Source organism: Poecilia formosa, unplaced genomic scaffold, assembly GCF_000485575.1.
Source record: "Poecilia formosa unplaced genomic scaffold, Poecilia_formosa-5.1.2 Scaffold141, whole genome shotgun sequence".
NCBI lineage: Eukaryota > Metazoa > Chordata > Actinopteri > Cyprinodontiformes > Poeciliidae > Poecilia > Poecilia formosa.
The window spans coordinates 854,722-870,384 of NW_006800080.1; the positions used below are offsets into that span (position 1 = coordinate 854,722).

The 15,663-nt window shown below is 40.2% G+C and overlaps 1 protein-coding gene and 1 long non-coding RNA gene across 4 annotated transcripts in view; one reads left to right on the forward strand and one right to left on the reverse strand.

The window, feature by feature from the left end:
- Positions 1 to 6: 6 nt before the first annotated feature.
- LOC103145353 (Friend leukemia integration 1 transcription factor) overlaps positions 7 to 15,663 on the forward strand; it is a 30,141-nt gene continuing 14,484 nt past the window's right edge. The window contains exons 1-4 of one of the 3 annotated variants that reach the window (XM_007562752.2): positions 7 to 163; positions 6,271 to 6,482; positions 6,724 to 6,878; positions 8,309 to 8,512. In XM_007562752.2, coding sequence (XP_007562814.1) covers positions 146 to 163; positions 6,271 to 6,482; positions 6,724 to 6,878; positions 8,309 to 8,512 — 589 coding nt within the window. In that variant the 5' untranslated portion in view covers positions 7 to 145. Of the gene's footprint in view, positions 164 to 216; positions 327 to 6,270; positions 6,483 to 6,723; positions 6,879 to 8,308; positions 8,513 to 15,663 lie in introns of those variants that run through there. The other 2 variants (XM_007562753.2, XM_016676765.1) reach the window with 2 other exon arrangements.
- On the reverse strand, positions 13,445 to 13,709 carry LOC107837416 (uncharacterized). The gene is made up of 2 exons (XR_001663436.1): positions 13,600 to 13,709; positions 13,445 to 13,530 (listed from the first exon to the last, which is right to left on the reverse strand). It is a non-coding gene; the product is annotated as an uncharacterized LOC107837416 (long non-coding RNA).

Sequence of the window (15,663 nt, forward strand, 5' to 3'; positions counted from 1 at the left end):
TTAGAGGAAAGAAAAAAGTCAATCCGGTAAAGAGAGAAAAAAGTGTCTCCTTCTCTCCGCCACATAGTACCGGGGGGGCACTGGAATTAACTCAGGAGCGTGTCATGTTTGGGATATCGTCGGGGTCCGCTGAAAATTGGGCAAAATGGACGGAACTATTAAGGTAAGGGTGGAGGACGGGGTGTATGAGTTTGTGGGGAGACAGTTTTTTGCGGAGTTGCGCCTCCTTTTTTTTTAAAGCAGCGGATTGAAACGATCCTCTGTCTCGGTCTGTGAGCTGGAACCTCCAATCCGACGACGATGGGAGATTTTTTTCTCTAACCAAGGTTTCTCTTCTTTTCTTCTTTATCCTAAAGCATTTTTCTTCCTTTTTATAATAAAGGCTTTCGAGGATACACGCTTAGTGGATTCAGATCTGAATCACGTTGTGGACTTTTCGGGGGACCGGGCGCATCATTACGCACGTCTGGGGAAGCCACTAAGGAATTATTGCTCGATTCAGACTAGAAACACACTTTATAGTCATTTATGTGGTGTGTATCCGCGGGTTCAAGCATTTAGTTTTAGAGATTACTGGATGTAGCGGCTGGACACGATGATGTTGAGCTGCGCAACAGCGGTGTGGGCACGTCGCCCGGCTCAGTCCTGAGGATCATGTCCGCGGGGTTAACGGAGCGGTGATGGTACCTGGCTGGTATCTGGAAATCAGAAAGTCTGCATCTGCTTCTCTTTGCGGATTTCGATCGTTGCTGAAACTCCGCGTCTCCCCGCTGCCGGACATAGAGAGTTTTGTCAAGCTGCAGAGGAAAGCTGTCATTTGGTAACTGCCCATGCCGTTTGCAACACTCGAAACCGCAACGCTTCACAATGATACCTTGGCTTGCTCCTTAAATAGTTGCACAACTTATTTTGAAACGGTATGCTGTTAGTGGCAGAGCGCTGGTCTGCATTAACACCACTTGGCTACTGGTTCCCTGAGACTGGAATTCCAGATGCATTATGGCTACAGCCTCCAGTCCAGATGTTGAAGCCCCGCTTGTCCCCAGTTAGACACATTCAGTCTACAGAGAGCTTATTTACTCCTGTTGCGTCTGAGAGATGTTACTTGTTCTTTTTTTAATTCTTGGAAATTTAAAGTAGCTCGTTTGTGGTCATTGGGTGTGGTGTCATTTTTCTGGGAAAAGAAAGAGAGACAGAGAGAGGAGAAAAATAGCCATGGAATTCCATCATTTATTGCTCACAGGTTTGTGATGTGCCATGGATGAATGGCCCTGGTGTAAGAGCATGGAATTTTTGTCAACTCGCATCTTTTTTTTTTTAACAAAACAAGGAGTTCCAGTAGCAAATGCAATCATAATTGTGTCCCTGAGTATATATGAACTTGTACATTCATGTTCACAAAAAAAATAAAAAAAAAAAGAAAGGAAGGACTCTCTAGCCATGAGAGTTTCCTGCTCTACACAATCTTTTCCTGACAGGTTTCCTCTTCCTCCTTAAACAAAGGACAGGAATGCCCCCCTACCCCCCACCCTCTGGGTGGCTCCTGTTAGGTTCACTGCGTGCTTATGTGCGCGTGTGCGTGCGTGCGTATGTCCGTGTGTGAACAGCAAACAGATACACGTGTATTCTGGATGTGAAGCTATTGCACATAGTATCTAGTCTTGACGCATTTAGGACCAGCTGGAACCCGGGCCAGACTGAATTGGCTGGTGTAAACAGAACCAAGGTGGCTCCCAGCAGGTGTCACACTCATACACAATGCTTATGATGGGGCTTGATTATGAGCTGCTGTGATTTATTTGCTGTTTTTTCCCACTCTTTGTCTGGGGAACACCCTACAAAAACAACCCACCTACTTCGCTCCTCCCTCCAACCCCACCAAAAAAAATAAAAAATATCCATTTATTTATTTATTTTTTTTTTTTCTGGAGGTCAATACTACCTGTGCGATTATGGTAATATATGTTATAGTAATATCTGTTGGAGAAGAAACAAAAAAAAAAAATCTATTCTTAAGGCTGTCACACACAGCCTGATTTTGGCTCTGGGGCTACAGTCTGTTTTGGTGCCGTACCAACACATGTTTCTTTTATGTGAACATTTTCTGTCTGAAAATATATCTATGCAATATCTAAATTACTATCCCTTAACTTTGAGGCTAAAACTCGGGATTGAGGTCCAATCTGGGTTTGTAGACATTTACATGTTTTAGCTGAGACCGGGAAGCTTTGCAATGCGATCCTGAACTAATTTTAATTTAATAGATATTGGTGGACTCATTCTAAACAACGTGAAACTGTGAAAGTGGAAATTATATCTATATTGATCTCTGTATCTGGTTGAAAGGTGATAGGGTTGTGCTAAATCTGGATGAGACCTATAATTCCAAAAAATCTAGTTTCAGCATATTTTTTTTTTAAGCTAAACAAAGACACAGCCTGAACAGCTTCAAATAACAAAATAAATGTTATTGGACATTCAGTCTTTGGAGCGATGCGCTGGGATTAAAGTCACAATCTCTCAATTTCCACACATACTGCTTTAATAATCCAGCTGTGCTTCATGACTGCAGAATTGAATTTGCTCTAAGACTGCATGTACGTAGTCAAGGATGTGTTTGTGACTTTCTTTTGCTGTCATTCTTGTAGATTTTTTTCTTACAAAAATTTGCCTCAGCAACATCTTGTCTGCACTGAGTCATCTCTCTGCTAAAATAGCAATTCAGTAAGTTTGCTATGAAGGTGCAAAGTTGCTGTCACCGTTTAAGTCTGTTGTAGTTCTGGTTGGAAATTGCACTCGTGACTTGCTCAACCCTGGCGACCTGTCCAGGTTGTGCCCCGCCTTCTTGCCGGTTGACCGCTGGAGATAGGCACCAGGACCCCTCGCAATCCCAGGGATAAACGTGTATGATAATGGATGGATGAATGGGCTTTATCTTACGCCTCTTATGACCCACATACTTTTTATATTATTAACCCCTAGAACCCGACGGACCCACCGGTGGGTCCAGCTGCCACGACCTCGGCTCACTCTGTAAACAAAGGCTCCACGTGCCTTTAAATTTTTTTTTATTTTTTATTATCCGCTAAAAGAGGCTTTGATCTTTCAAAAACTATTCCGCATAAAGGTTTTGCCCAAAATGTTAAGTTTAAATTTATTTATACCCCTTATGTTAATATCACAGGAAATGAGATTACAACAGTCTAGTTTATGCATCACCATATGACAAGAAATTTGTAAAGTTTTTGTTAAGCTTTTTGAGTTTTTTCGTTACTTACAGACCGAATTGTGGTCTTTATAGTTAATATTTAATTGTTTGGGATCTGCGGATGGATGGATGGATGGATGGATGGATGGATGGATGGATGGATGGATGGACATTCTCATAAGTAGTCAATATATTTTCATCTAAACCTCCATTGTATGTAGACTTGACTCTCACTCATGTTTATATGATGTGCATGAAAAAAAAAATAAAAATCATGAAGGTTTTTTTAAAATGATCGTTGTGGTTGTAGCCAGCCTTTATAGATACAAAACGATGCCGTCTTGGAGGAAAAAAAAAAAATAAATTAAACATTTTACTTCTATTTATTTTATAATTTATAAAAAAAAGTTGACTAACATCAGAAATGAATTGACATGCAGAGCTTTAAATGGATGGCTTTGATATTGTTTGTTTAAGAGTAGAGGAATTAGGAAGGGATGGAATGTTAATTTGTAGGTACAAAATGTCACTGAAATACACGTTGTAAAACAATAATTGAGCAGGTGCTTAAAAGTTGCTGTTGCTTGGCTTGAGGGTTAGGTTAGAGTTTGGGCTTTGATATCATTTTTAAATAGTTGGGTATTGGTTTTCTGCATGCAAATGCAACGGATGAAAACTCCTCACAATGATATGACATTTTCTTTAAGGACCCCTAAACCTCAGGACCACAGGCCAGTGCCCAAGTCACTCCTTTTTGAAGCTGACCCAAGTGACACACATCATAAATTATTGTCTGATGGTGTAGAGCAAACAGAAAAAAAGGTGTAACTGCCTCTAGATTTCACAAGTAGCTGGTGTGTGTTCCTTAGAGATACTGGAGTAATCAGAATAGTGCTGTTTTTTCAGCTTTCCACAGTTACATGGGGTTGTTTCTATTTCAAAGCAATAAAAAAAACCCTGCTGCAATCTTAATAAACACAAACCACTTGCCAATCATGGCTCCAATTGTGGCAACTGATATGTCAGTGTAAATATAACGTGCAATAGTCAAAATAGTTTGCAAAGCTCTTATCAAGCTGTTATAAGACATTCCCTCACTCTTTTGCCCTTATCATCTGCAGACTAGCTGCTGTGTTCTGCTCAGATAGTGTGCCTTGGTGCCTAAATTCAGACCATGATGGATTCTCAGATGAAATCAGAGAAAAAAAAAAATAAAAAAAATTGTTCAAGTGGTTACATATATTTCAACTTTTCAAAAAACTGCTAATTAACCCGAAAGAATATGGTGTAAAAGGCATTCAATCTTATTTTTGTTTGACATAACCTAACAAGTTTGCCTTTTCCCATAAAAGAAAGTTATGAAAAGGTGATGTTCATGAAAGGTCAGCATTGAATTGTCAGTAACATCCAGAATCTATAATGTTTGAGATTTCAAATTGCTCAGAACCTAGACCACATCTCATAAGTTGTCACATATTTGTTTCAACTGCAGCACGGTTGCTTGAGTTAGCTGCTACTACCGAAAAAAGGAACCCAAACTAATATTTGTGTGCATTATTGTGCAAATAAATGTACCTGCTTTCTGTTGAGGTAAAAAAGTAAACACATGCATTGAAATGGGAAAATCCAGAAACTTGTGATCATGACTTTGCTTTCATAAACATTCTAGAGAATGGAATGGCTGCATGGTGGATCTATGAATTAATGAATTTCAAGTCACATCTTTCTCCCTGAAGCAACTATGTGGCATGCTGGAATGAAAAGAAAGTCAGTCCTCTGAGATCAGACACGTCTCCGTCTCTACTGTGCCATCAGATCCGATCAAATCCAGATGTGCATCAGAATCAAGCCTAATCCTCAGAGCCATATTGTTATGATTTCACTTAATATTTTTTCTTTATTGTTTTTTTTCTGTGTTTACTCTTCTAAAAATAATGTGAATAAATCAGTACTATGCAATAATAAGTGCAATAAACATTGTTTTAAGCATCTTTAAAACAATGACGTTTAAAGTCAAACCCATCAACTGCACAGCACAAGCTTCGGTTTTAAGACATTACGCAAGGAGCGCGTCTAAACCGCACGATGTCTTGGCCTGCTCTGCGAGTTTCTGCGTTTGTTTTCTTTAATAAACTGACATTGCTCCAGCAGCGCCGAAGCACAGGGGTCAGTGTAGCTGTGACCCCCCTGCTTCTGTTGAGTCTTCAGCTGTGGAGGGAAGCCCAATGCACAGACATGATGCACACAGTCTGGCTCAACAGGGGATATGGATGTCCACATTAATCTGGAAAATAGACCTCTGATACCAATTTACGTATAAGGAATCATGGGGAGTTAGGTTAGAAGTAGACAACTTTTTTTTTATTTTAGTTTTAGCTACAAGCATTTGCTAATTAATACTTGTCAAATTATAATCTGAGTGCAACAAGAGTTCTGTAGTATCTTATCTAACAGCTTTGTGAGCATGACTGAAGTGATCTTAACATCAACAGGAAGCTACAGCCCTACATGAACTGTATACACAAACTACAGAGGATCCCAGACTGTGATATGACTCATAAGTGCACATAATTGGTGTAAACAAAAATACACAGGAGATTGGAAATTTAACTTCACATGTTGCAGGGAAGGGGCTTGAGCCTTATTTGCTGGCTATTGTGAATGTGAGGTCACATAATTGAGATGCTATATCTACCTTCTTATGTGTTTATCTTTTACCTCTTTCAAGATTATGACTTTTTGAGGCCGTTTGTGTCTATGGTTAGTTTACCTGTCAAAAAAATGAAGCAGACACTTGAGATTCTGACCAGGTGGTCAAAGGTAAGGGTTAAACGAGAAGTCTGTCAGTTTTGATTGCCAGTTGATCTCTCTATGCCTCTGTACTTCAAAACTTGTCATCTGAGTTGAGTTGATTATTGTTTTTATTATTGGGAGGACCACCAAAACAAACAAACAAACAAACAAAAATACAAATTCTGATTCTGATTCTGTGCTGTCATATGAAATAATGTATTATTTTAAAAGTAAGTTAAGTAAAACGTTTTGTTTGCCCACATTTACAGGAGGCGCTATCAGTGGTGAGTGAAGACCAGTCCTTATTTGAGCCTCCCTACGCTGCTGCTGCCCCTCTCCCCAAAACAGACATGACTGCATCTGGCACACAGGACTACAGCCAGACCCACAAAATCAACCCTTTGCCCCCACAGCAGGAGTGGATCAACCAGCCTGTGCGGGTCAACGTCAAGAGAGAATATGAGCACATGAACGGATCCAGGTATGAATACAACGACTTACTGTTCCTCTGATATTTCTTTTTTTTTTTTTCATTAAGAATCAGACACATCTGAACTTCTACTGTAATCATTTGACAGCTTTTAACATCTGACATATTTGAGCGGGGAAGATTAGACCTTTTAATGTTTGATGCCAAATTCAATTGCTAGAAAGCAACTCAACACCCAAAATGTCTGCTGATAATGTTTCAACAGGTCCACGTCTGATTTGTTTTTGTGCAGCAGGGAGTCTCCCGTGGACTGCAGTGTGGGCAAATGTAATAAGCTGGTCGGGGCTAATGACACATCTCAGATGACCTATGGGAGCTATATGGACGAGAAGAATGCTCCTCCCCCCAACATGACCACCAATGAGCGGAGAGTCATTGTACCTGCAGGTAGGCAAAGGGCATGCTTTATAGCTTATGGTTTGTTTAATCATTATTTATGTCATCAAGGTGAATGTGGATAATTTTATGCAGGAATATATTTATTAGTCAAATGACTTTTCAGTACATTTTAAAAGAACTATTCTGAATAAAATGGTTTCATTTCCAGGTGTTTGGTTGTTGGGTTACGGTTGGGGATTAAAAGGAACATGGCAAATTATACGCTTAAGAGTTTTTTTCAGAACTTTCTCCCTTAAGTGAGCACTTTTGTGTGTTAAGCATTCAAGACATGTCTTGTGAGCCAACAACAAATTTATCTTAATTTATTAATAAAAAAAACCACATCAGTCAATTTGCACTAAAGTACTTAGAATAAAGTGTTTTAGAAGCTGGAAATTGTAAGGCTGAATTTCATTTGATCAACACTGTGGTGTCCAATACACACTCAACAAAACTAGTAGAAAGGAAGAGGTTTTAACTGGCTGTTCTTAGAAAAGCTTACAGGAACTAATCATTCGTTCAGTGATAATTATTTGAATGAATGTGTACTAACCTTAACAGAAGCAGCAGAAAGTATTACCGTAGTACCACTGAATTATTTCTTTATCAAACAAAGATTGTTTCCCTGTGTACTGCACCTAAAGATTCCTAAAGAGATTTAAATGATTTTTAAACTGCAAGTGTTGAAACCTTTGTAACTATGTCCATTTCATGCCTTATATCTTCAGGCACAAAACTGAGCTGCCTGCCACATATTGTCTATTTCCCTTTCTTCCAATGTATCGACTAAAATTCTACTTTGCTTCACATAATGGGTCTGTGACTCCAATATGTACAGGAGGTTACTCAGTTAATTTGACGAGTCCTCTTTCATATTACTGAACTGACAAATGGATACAAGAAACAATTACAACAATGTATAATACAACCATTTCAGAAACTATTATACAGTTGAGTTCAACTATGCATGAGATATGTATATTTTTAAGACAATTTATTTCTGTCTCTTTTGGAAATACTGAAATATTGGCTAAAAAGTACATAGATATGCAGTTTTTTTTTTGTACATTTGCATGGAATGTTTTTTTTTATGGGAACAAAAGGAAGGTTAGAAGAGAAAGAAATGCAAAAACACGGGTACAAAATAGGGTTAAGAATTGGCAAAGGGCCAAAATAACCAATAATTGAATAGGGCTCACAACAAAGTGAGCCCTATTCATGTATCATGTATCACAGTATCATGTCTCAGAAGTAAGTTCTGAGACATGATACTGTGCTCCTGGGAGCCCCCTGCTGGTCTGGAGTCACTAAGCAGGAACAAGCTAACCTGATGTTTCAAACCATCTCTGTTTAAAACTTTCATGGTTCTCTTATTTGTGTGTTTATCTCTAAGCACTTCAGCCAATAAACTTCCACTCGCTCCTGTCGTCTTCCCACAGACCCATCACTGTGGTCTCAGGACCATGTGCGGCAGTGGCTGGAGTGGGCCATCAAGGAGTATGGACTGCTAGAAATTGACACATCAATGTTTCAAAACACAGACGGCAAAGAGCTCTGCAAGATGAGCAAAGACGACTTCCTCAGACTTACCACCCTGTACAACGCAGAAGTGCTTCTGTCTCATCTCAATTACCTCAGGGAAAGTAAGTGTGCATTGTAATCTTTGTGTGAGAAGTCAAAAAAGAAACAGAACAAAAAAAATCAACAGGAATATGGGACAGTGAAGTATAAAATGCTCACTGTAAAAAAAAAAAAATACTCCTGTTTGGTAGACGGATACAGAAGTACTTGGAAACAGTTAGAGAAACTTTGAACTCTTCTATTTGCATAAGGCTATTCGTGGACTGGTATCTATTTATGCCAGAAAATGAAAATCATTAAGTGAATGGTTTCTTTTCATTCATGTGTTTTCCTCATCTTTTAGACAAAGAGTGAGAATGAAAAAAAAAAAAAAATTGTTTTTCCTTTCCAAGTCAACCCCGAGAGAGCAAATGATAGATATTATTTAGCCACTGAACTATACCAACAATGAACAACAGAATTGCTTTAGCTGGAACTCATTTCTCCGTAATGGTGCTCCATCTGTAGCAGAAATGTGGAAACCAAGACGGGTTTCTTTCCCCTCTGGAAGATAACCATCAACTACATCCCCCTTGCTACACTTTGCAGCGCCTTTATTCCACATGGTCCAACAAAAAAGATGAAGCCCAGGTGCATTGCCTCAGGAAGGCAGTTCGGCCTGTATGCTCAGCACAGCAAAGAACGTTGATCTGCAATTTTCAGTGGGGGCAAATAAATATGAGCCTCTTACCTTTGAAGAGTGCCTTGTTGTAATCCAGCTTCATATGTTTCCTTGGAGGAGCAGAGTCGGTTTTCTGAGGCTATATGCAAATTACGTTTTGATATAAGATGTAACATCTGGTGTGGCTGTGGTCTGAATACACATTAGTTCGTAGCTCAGAAATTTGGGTCCTGTTGCTCTGGACAGTGTGAGTTTTTTTTTTTTTTTGTATTCTACTGCTGTTGCAAAATATCATGACAGCACATTGGGCGGGGTGACTGCTAGCTCCACTATATTTAAAATTTCTCGTCTAAAATTGCGATGGACCTTGATGTGATGTAATGGGAACTGTATTTTTTGGGTGTCAATGGTTTTCTCTATGCAGAGCATCTGGGGAGAGAAAGAAGGAGAGATGGCTAACATCGGTATAACGGGCTCATTGTGAGGCACTGTAGCGGGTGGATCTGTCTGACCGCTACTGGGCACACTCTGCAAAGCAGTTTTCATAATGGCCACTGACTGCAGGATTTAGACACCAGCTTTGGATTGCTGCATTGCAACCCTGCCCGTCATTGCTCTTTTTCTTTTTTTTTCTTTTTTTATTTAAACGTTGTGTGTTTTGGAGACAGAAGGGATGTCTTGGGGTTCCTGCTCACTTTCCAGTTGAAAATTACCTTGGATCCATTCCCACGAGTCAAAATGATGAATTCTTCCAAGTCAGGACTGAAAGACCCGATTTGGAGATAGAAAAACAGTTTATATTCTTTACACTAGGGGCCTAAGGGAAAAAGCCTTATTTATTAGTGAACTAATGTTTTACAAAATCCAAAACAAGACAAAGACTCTGATTTAGATGCTTAAGTAATTCTCATTTCTCCCCTCACAGCACAGACAAACAATATCATAACTGAGCCTTGTCCACAAAATAGACCTCTGGATTGAGTCATGAGCACTTGAGCTCAGGCAAGGTTCCAAAAGATGGAGAAAAAAAAGGGGGGGGGGAAGAAAAGGGGAGAGCAAAGCCAAATCCTGGAAATATTAGTGATTATAGATCATGTATGTCAAGCTCGGTCCCAATTTACTACTCTCAAATATTAGGCCCAATCCTCCTTCAAAAAATTGATGGTGCTATAATCATCATAATTTCATAAACATCTGTCTGTACCGTGTGTGCATTTGGTTAGATTTTTTTTGAACGTCTGATTAGCATTCCTCTCAGTCATTAGGACTCTTGGCAAATATACAGAGAAGAAACCTTTCCGCCCTATAGTATAGCATAACAAAACATTCCTGCCACGTCATGTGCTGGACCGTTCAAACACCCAAGCTCATTTGACCACGGGCACGAGTCGAACATCTGCCTGGGTACCCAGCTGTTGACAACAAACAGGGATAGTTGGCTGAATATTATTTTGGCCTCATTCTTAGTTACTTATTTGGATTTTTATAAGGCCCACACCCCCAATGTGCTTTCAATTTTGAGTGCAATTTGAGAATTTGTTCAAATTAGTCTGTCAGGGAGGGACCGTGGACTGTTTGCTTTATCACACCCATGTAGGTCGGTTTGATACCACATGTGCTGGAAGCGGAGCAGAGCAGTAAACCTCAGACAACAAGAGACTGTATCTTCTGACAAGAAGAGAGCAGGGGCAGAATGAGAGAGGAGAAGCCAGATGGGACTAATAGCAAGAAAACTGCAAATTGATCAGATGAAAATCTTAAGCAGCATCAAAGTAAACACAAAATGAATGGTCAGCTCCATCACAGTTAACTGGTATGAAAAACAACAGCAGGTTTTAAGCATGAGAAAGTTATATGGCAGAAAATAAAAAAATAAAAAAAGTATTTCCAGTGCATGGAAATGGTTTGAAATGGCTGTGAATGAAAGCCAGTGGAGAGCAGCAATAGTTCTGTTTCCCAGCTGTCGCCTTTGCTTGTGTGCCTGGATGGATTTACAGCGAGGGAGTCAAGACTGAGAAGCAGAGGGAGAGGGAGAGTGATAAGTCTGGGCTTCTTGCACCGCTGCTGCTGTTCACTTCAGAGTGGGGTGGAGGGGGGACATTCTCAAGCCCTCAATAGTTTATACAGACCATAAACATCTGGGCTCGCAGGCTGAGTAGGGAAAAAGGAGGTCTGGAGAGTTCACTCTCTCTCCCCACAATGTCTCCCTCACAACAATTTTATTGAGCTCCCCTTGCATTAGTTCTTTCTATTGGCAGATTATCACTGTTGTGGAGGGGTTCAGCAGCCTGGCTGTGAGCCCTGTACTGTTAGCTGTCTGCTGTCAGCCACCATAACAAAGCAGTCTGTGGCTACTCACTTGCCTCCTGGAGCTCAGGAATTAATATGCATTAGCATTAGCATAAATGGATGTGGAACATATGCTGACGGCCTTCAGGAGAGGTGAGGTGGATTACCCACAGTGTTTCGTCTTACAGCCTAGTTGTTTGAATGCTGATATAAACAATCTTTGCTTTAAATTAGTCTCTGCCTTCCGAGTATTAATACCTTTCTCACGTTTTGTCAAGCTACAGCCCCACCGTTTATGTACTTTCTTTGGCTTGTATGTCATACAGGTGGGTCACGATTGGATATCACAAGCAAAATCAAACAGGTGAAAAAGGTGAATTTGTATTGATCCACTGGCGCGTTCACTGTGTGTTGCAGTGTGTAGAGGTAGATGGTCTTGTTGTGATAGTTTGGCAAGTTCAGCCATGTTCTCTCTCTCAACACTTCTGAGGCCTTCTCAGAACAGAACTTTTCATACTGAGATGAAATTACCTAATTACCACACATAATTTTTATTTTCATGTCAGTTACGTGGCAGTCTTTTTAGTACCTTTTTAATTAAGTTTGTGGTGTTAATAGGACAAAATGTAAAAAGTATAAATGCTATGAGTTGGTCATATCATGTCATATAAAGTTGTTACTGTAGCTATTGAAGGTTTTTCCAGATATTCAGGGTCAAAGATGAAAGGTCGTATATTGCGCATCGGTTTGCAGCCATTTTGACGTGTATAAAGTGCAACATTGAGTTGGGGACTGTGGCCATCAACAGCTTATCTGAATTTAAAGTGACAAACCCCCCTAACAAAGCTAAATTTGAAAGAAGCTAAAAAAAAGTCAGAAATTAGCTAATTAAGTCTCATTATCTGAGAATGAATGTTTGTACAAAATGTCATGATCATGTTTTGTATAGACCATAGACCTATACTAACTTGTTCAAGGATTACAGGCCTCCTTTAGCATAAGTTTTGAAAGGAAGCAGCGTGGAGGGATGGGAGACAGATTTGGCTGATTTGGCTTCAACCCAATAATGTTTTTGTTTCAGAGCTTGACAGTGTGTGTTTAACCATATGGAGAGAAGTTTATGTACCACACCCCCAATATATGTCCTTCTTCTGCACTGATATTTCTTGCTACCATTTCCTTGTCCTTCAATACACTTTCTTCAGGAGTTCCACAAAATATTCTGCAGTGCACATTTGTTTTGAGCATTTTTTTTTTTTTTTTTATAATTGAACAAAAGAGATGCTTCAACAAATTTTACTACCTGGTTTATTTTGCATAGTATTTAACTTGGAAATATGTAGATGATGTCAAAATTTATTTTGAACTCTTCTAAATGAAGCCTAGGTAATGTACATGCATGGTTGAGAACCAAGGGTTTATAGATTCAAACACTTCACTGTTTCACTTTTACCAAATCTGTGTAGTGTTTTAAGAGGGGGGAAAGCTGTGTTAAGGATAACTGATGACAAAAATAAGTAACTATTACTCAACAAGCTGTAAACACTTGTATTTGTTAAAGTGTGCAGTCTTTTGGAATCCTCCTATAGATTACTTTTCAAATTGCAGGTTTGTGCATTTCAGTGTCAGCTTATTGCTGCATACTTATTTAAGACAAAGGTTGAGGATCTGGGAAGAAAAGTTAATATATTCCCTGCAGCAGATTATTCTCTTGCCGTCTTCATTTAGTATGAATGACTTTAGTTCAAGCCAACAGATTCTCCAAGACCAAAGAGGACTTATGACTTTTTAGAACTTCTTCAACCTTAATTATTCACATAAGAAATTAAGGTAGGAGGTGGTGCACCACTAATGACCTTCCTGTCTGAAACATGTTCTGACAAAAGTATATAAAGCATTTCCAGTCTGAGTAACTGTTTGAAAATGTTATCGCAATTTTAACCGACACTTTTTTTGTTGAATGAAACACTGGTTTTTCTTTAGTCTGATCTGAATGCCATGTTCGGCTTTAACCTTCTGACCCACATGCAAAAACAAGTCCGAGTAAAGGTATGGGTTTTATTTTCTTGAAAAAATAGACAATTCTCCTTGATCCTTCCGGGAGCGGTTGTGTTGTGCAATCGGAGGTGCCTGGAATGAGAGCGGGGTCACTGGTGGCCCAAAATGAGGTGATCAGCGATGCAATATGGAACAGCTTACTTTAGAATGGTTCTGGTTGAAGCGTGGGGGAATGTGCCCAAGGTCCAGTGTGGAGAATGGTTCACGGAGGTTCCTGAGACAAGCGTGAGGATGGTGATGACTGGGAGCTAGAGAATCGATGGAGTGGTACGGAGGGAGCAGTGGGCAGGCAGACTTGCAGGTAAGATCCACAGCAGGAGAAAACAATGGAACCGATCCAGTTGGAAAAATCCAGAGACTGACCTAGAGACAGCAAACACAAGGACTATGAAACCACTGGAAAATACTGAAGTGACGGATCAAAAACCGGTACTGTAGACTACAAGAGACGGCTAGAGAGACTACCGGTACACATTAATCATCCAGCACTGAATGAAGGTTCTGCTGCTCCTTTATCTCCAACACTGATGAGGCTGATGAGATCCACCCATGTAGGCTGCCCAGGTTCTTCACCAAGATCTGTGCTGGAAAAGATGCATCACTCCCACTCAACACACATACAGGAACCCTGACACTGAAAGCTTTACATGTTTTTTTTCTAAATACATGATTCACAGGGGATTATCATTGGTGGCGCACTAATTTATCCAATTTGACATGTAATTAATAAAGGGCCTCTGTCTTCATTGGATAGTTATGAAGCTTTAAAGGTTCATGAAATAGTTGTTTCACAAGCAGCTAAGGCATTTTTGAGAGTGTAGTTGTTTAAGATGGTGGAAATCATCCTCAGTATTTTTCCTGTGCTAGCTGCTTATAAACTTTTAACAGAATCTCTCTTGAAAATCCTGAACTATCCCTTTAAATCCACTTCTTATCCTATGCTTTTGCAGAAAAAAGTTTAGCTAGAATAGCAGAGATGAAAACACTATAGCCAAGTTTGTAATAAGGCTGCAGAAAAAGCAAGCAGTGTGTGTGAAAATATTGAATTATGATCTTGGTTTTGCCAGAGGCTTTTCTTGAACTAGTAAAAGAACATCATTACTTTTTCAATATGTTATACATATTTGAGTAATAGCCTTGGCATTTAATGTATTTCCCACCTTAAGGCTGGTATAAATGGAGTTTTGTCCTTCGGTGCTTAAATGATGGCTGGAGCCAATTTACCCTATGTGAGGTGGTAAGGGCTTCAACACTGGGAAATGTCCGCTACATGTTTAGAATAATGGCATCATGTAGTAACACAGATTAGACTCTGTGTGCCTTCTATAGGAGCTGTGCAATGCAATGCAAAATTAGATTTGAGAAACATTATTCTCGTTGTGAGCGTGTCAAATTGGAAAGCAAGAATTTTGAAAGACCCATCAGTCAAAGGAAGGGGAGAAAAGCAAATTGTTTGTGGATGTTATGTAATCTAACAGACTCTGAACAGATGTGACTGAAGACACGAAGAGAGAGCGAGGGTTTCAAAGGCTGTCCGGTTCTCCCGTCATGCTGTCAGATTACCAAGACATGTTTGTTTTCTGAAAGAGGAAGAGGCAGTGCAAATAAATAGGCAGCGCAGCCAACTTTTCCCCTCGCCGAGCAGTCAGCTGTGGCCTCTCCCCCCTCTGTCTCATTCACTCTCACTCTCAGCCGTGCGGCGGTCCTGAATTTCTCTGTGGGATGGTTTGAGGTTTTCTCTGCAATGCTGCCGGTTTGCCTGTCTGGGTCAGCCCACATATGTGGCGCACAGTAGGAAAAGGGTTAATGGTCCTTTCCTTCTCCTTTCCCTTCCCTTCCCTGCCCATCTGTTCCGTCTTTTCTCCCTTACTCTCATTCCAAAGACACTGCTTTGGTGGCTCATTTGCCCGGGTGTGCTTACACTGAGCGTGTGGAATTATTTTTGTATGGGGAGCTGCGTTTGATTGGTGAGGAGGGACCCTTCCCCATACAATAGCTCCCCTGTTCTAAGGCCCCCAGCTTTCTAAACTAGACCCAGACCCTTGGGGGTGCCATGGAGTAGGTAGAACAGGGAGGGGTAGGGTATGGGGAGGTTAAAATGCATCTGTGGAGAACCCCACTCTTTCACCTCTGCAGTCACCCCCTAAAAAAACAGACTCCTAGCCCTCTGCAGCAGGCCTCTTTACCGGCAGCAGCACACACTAT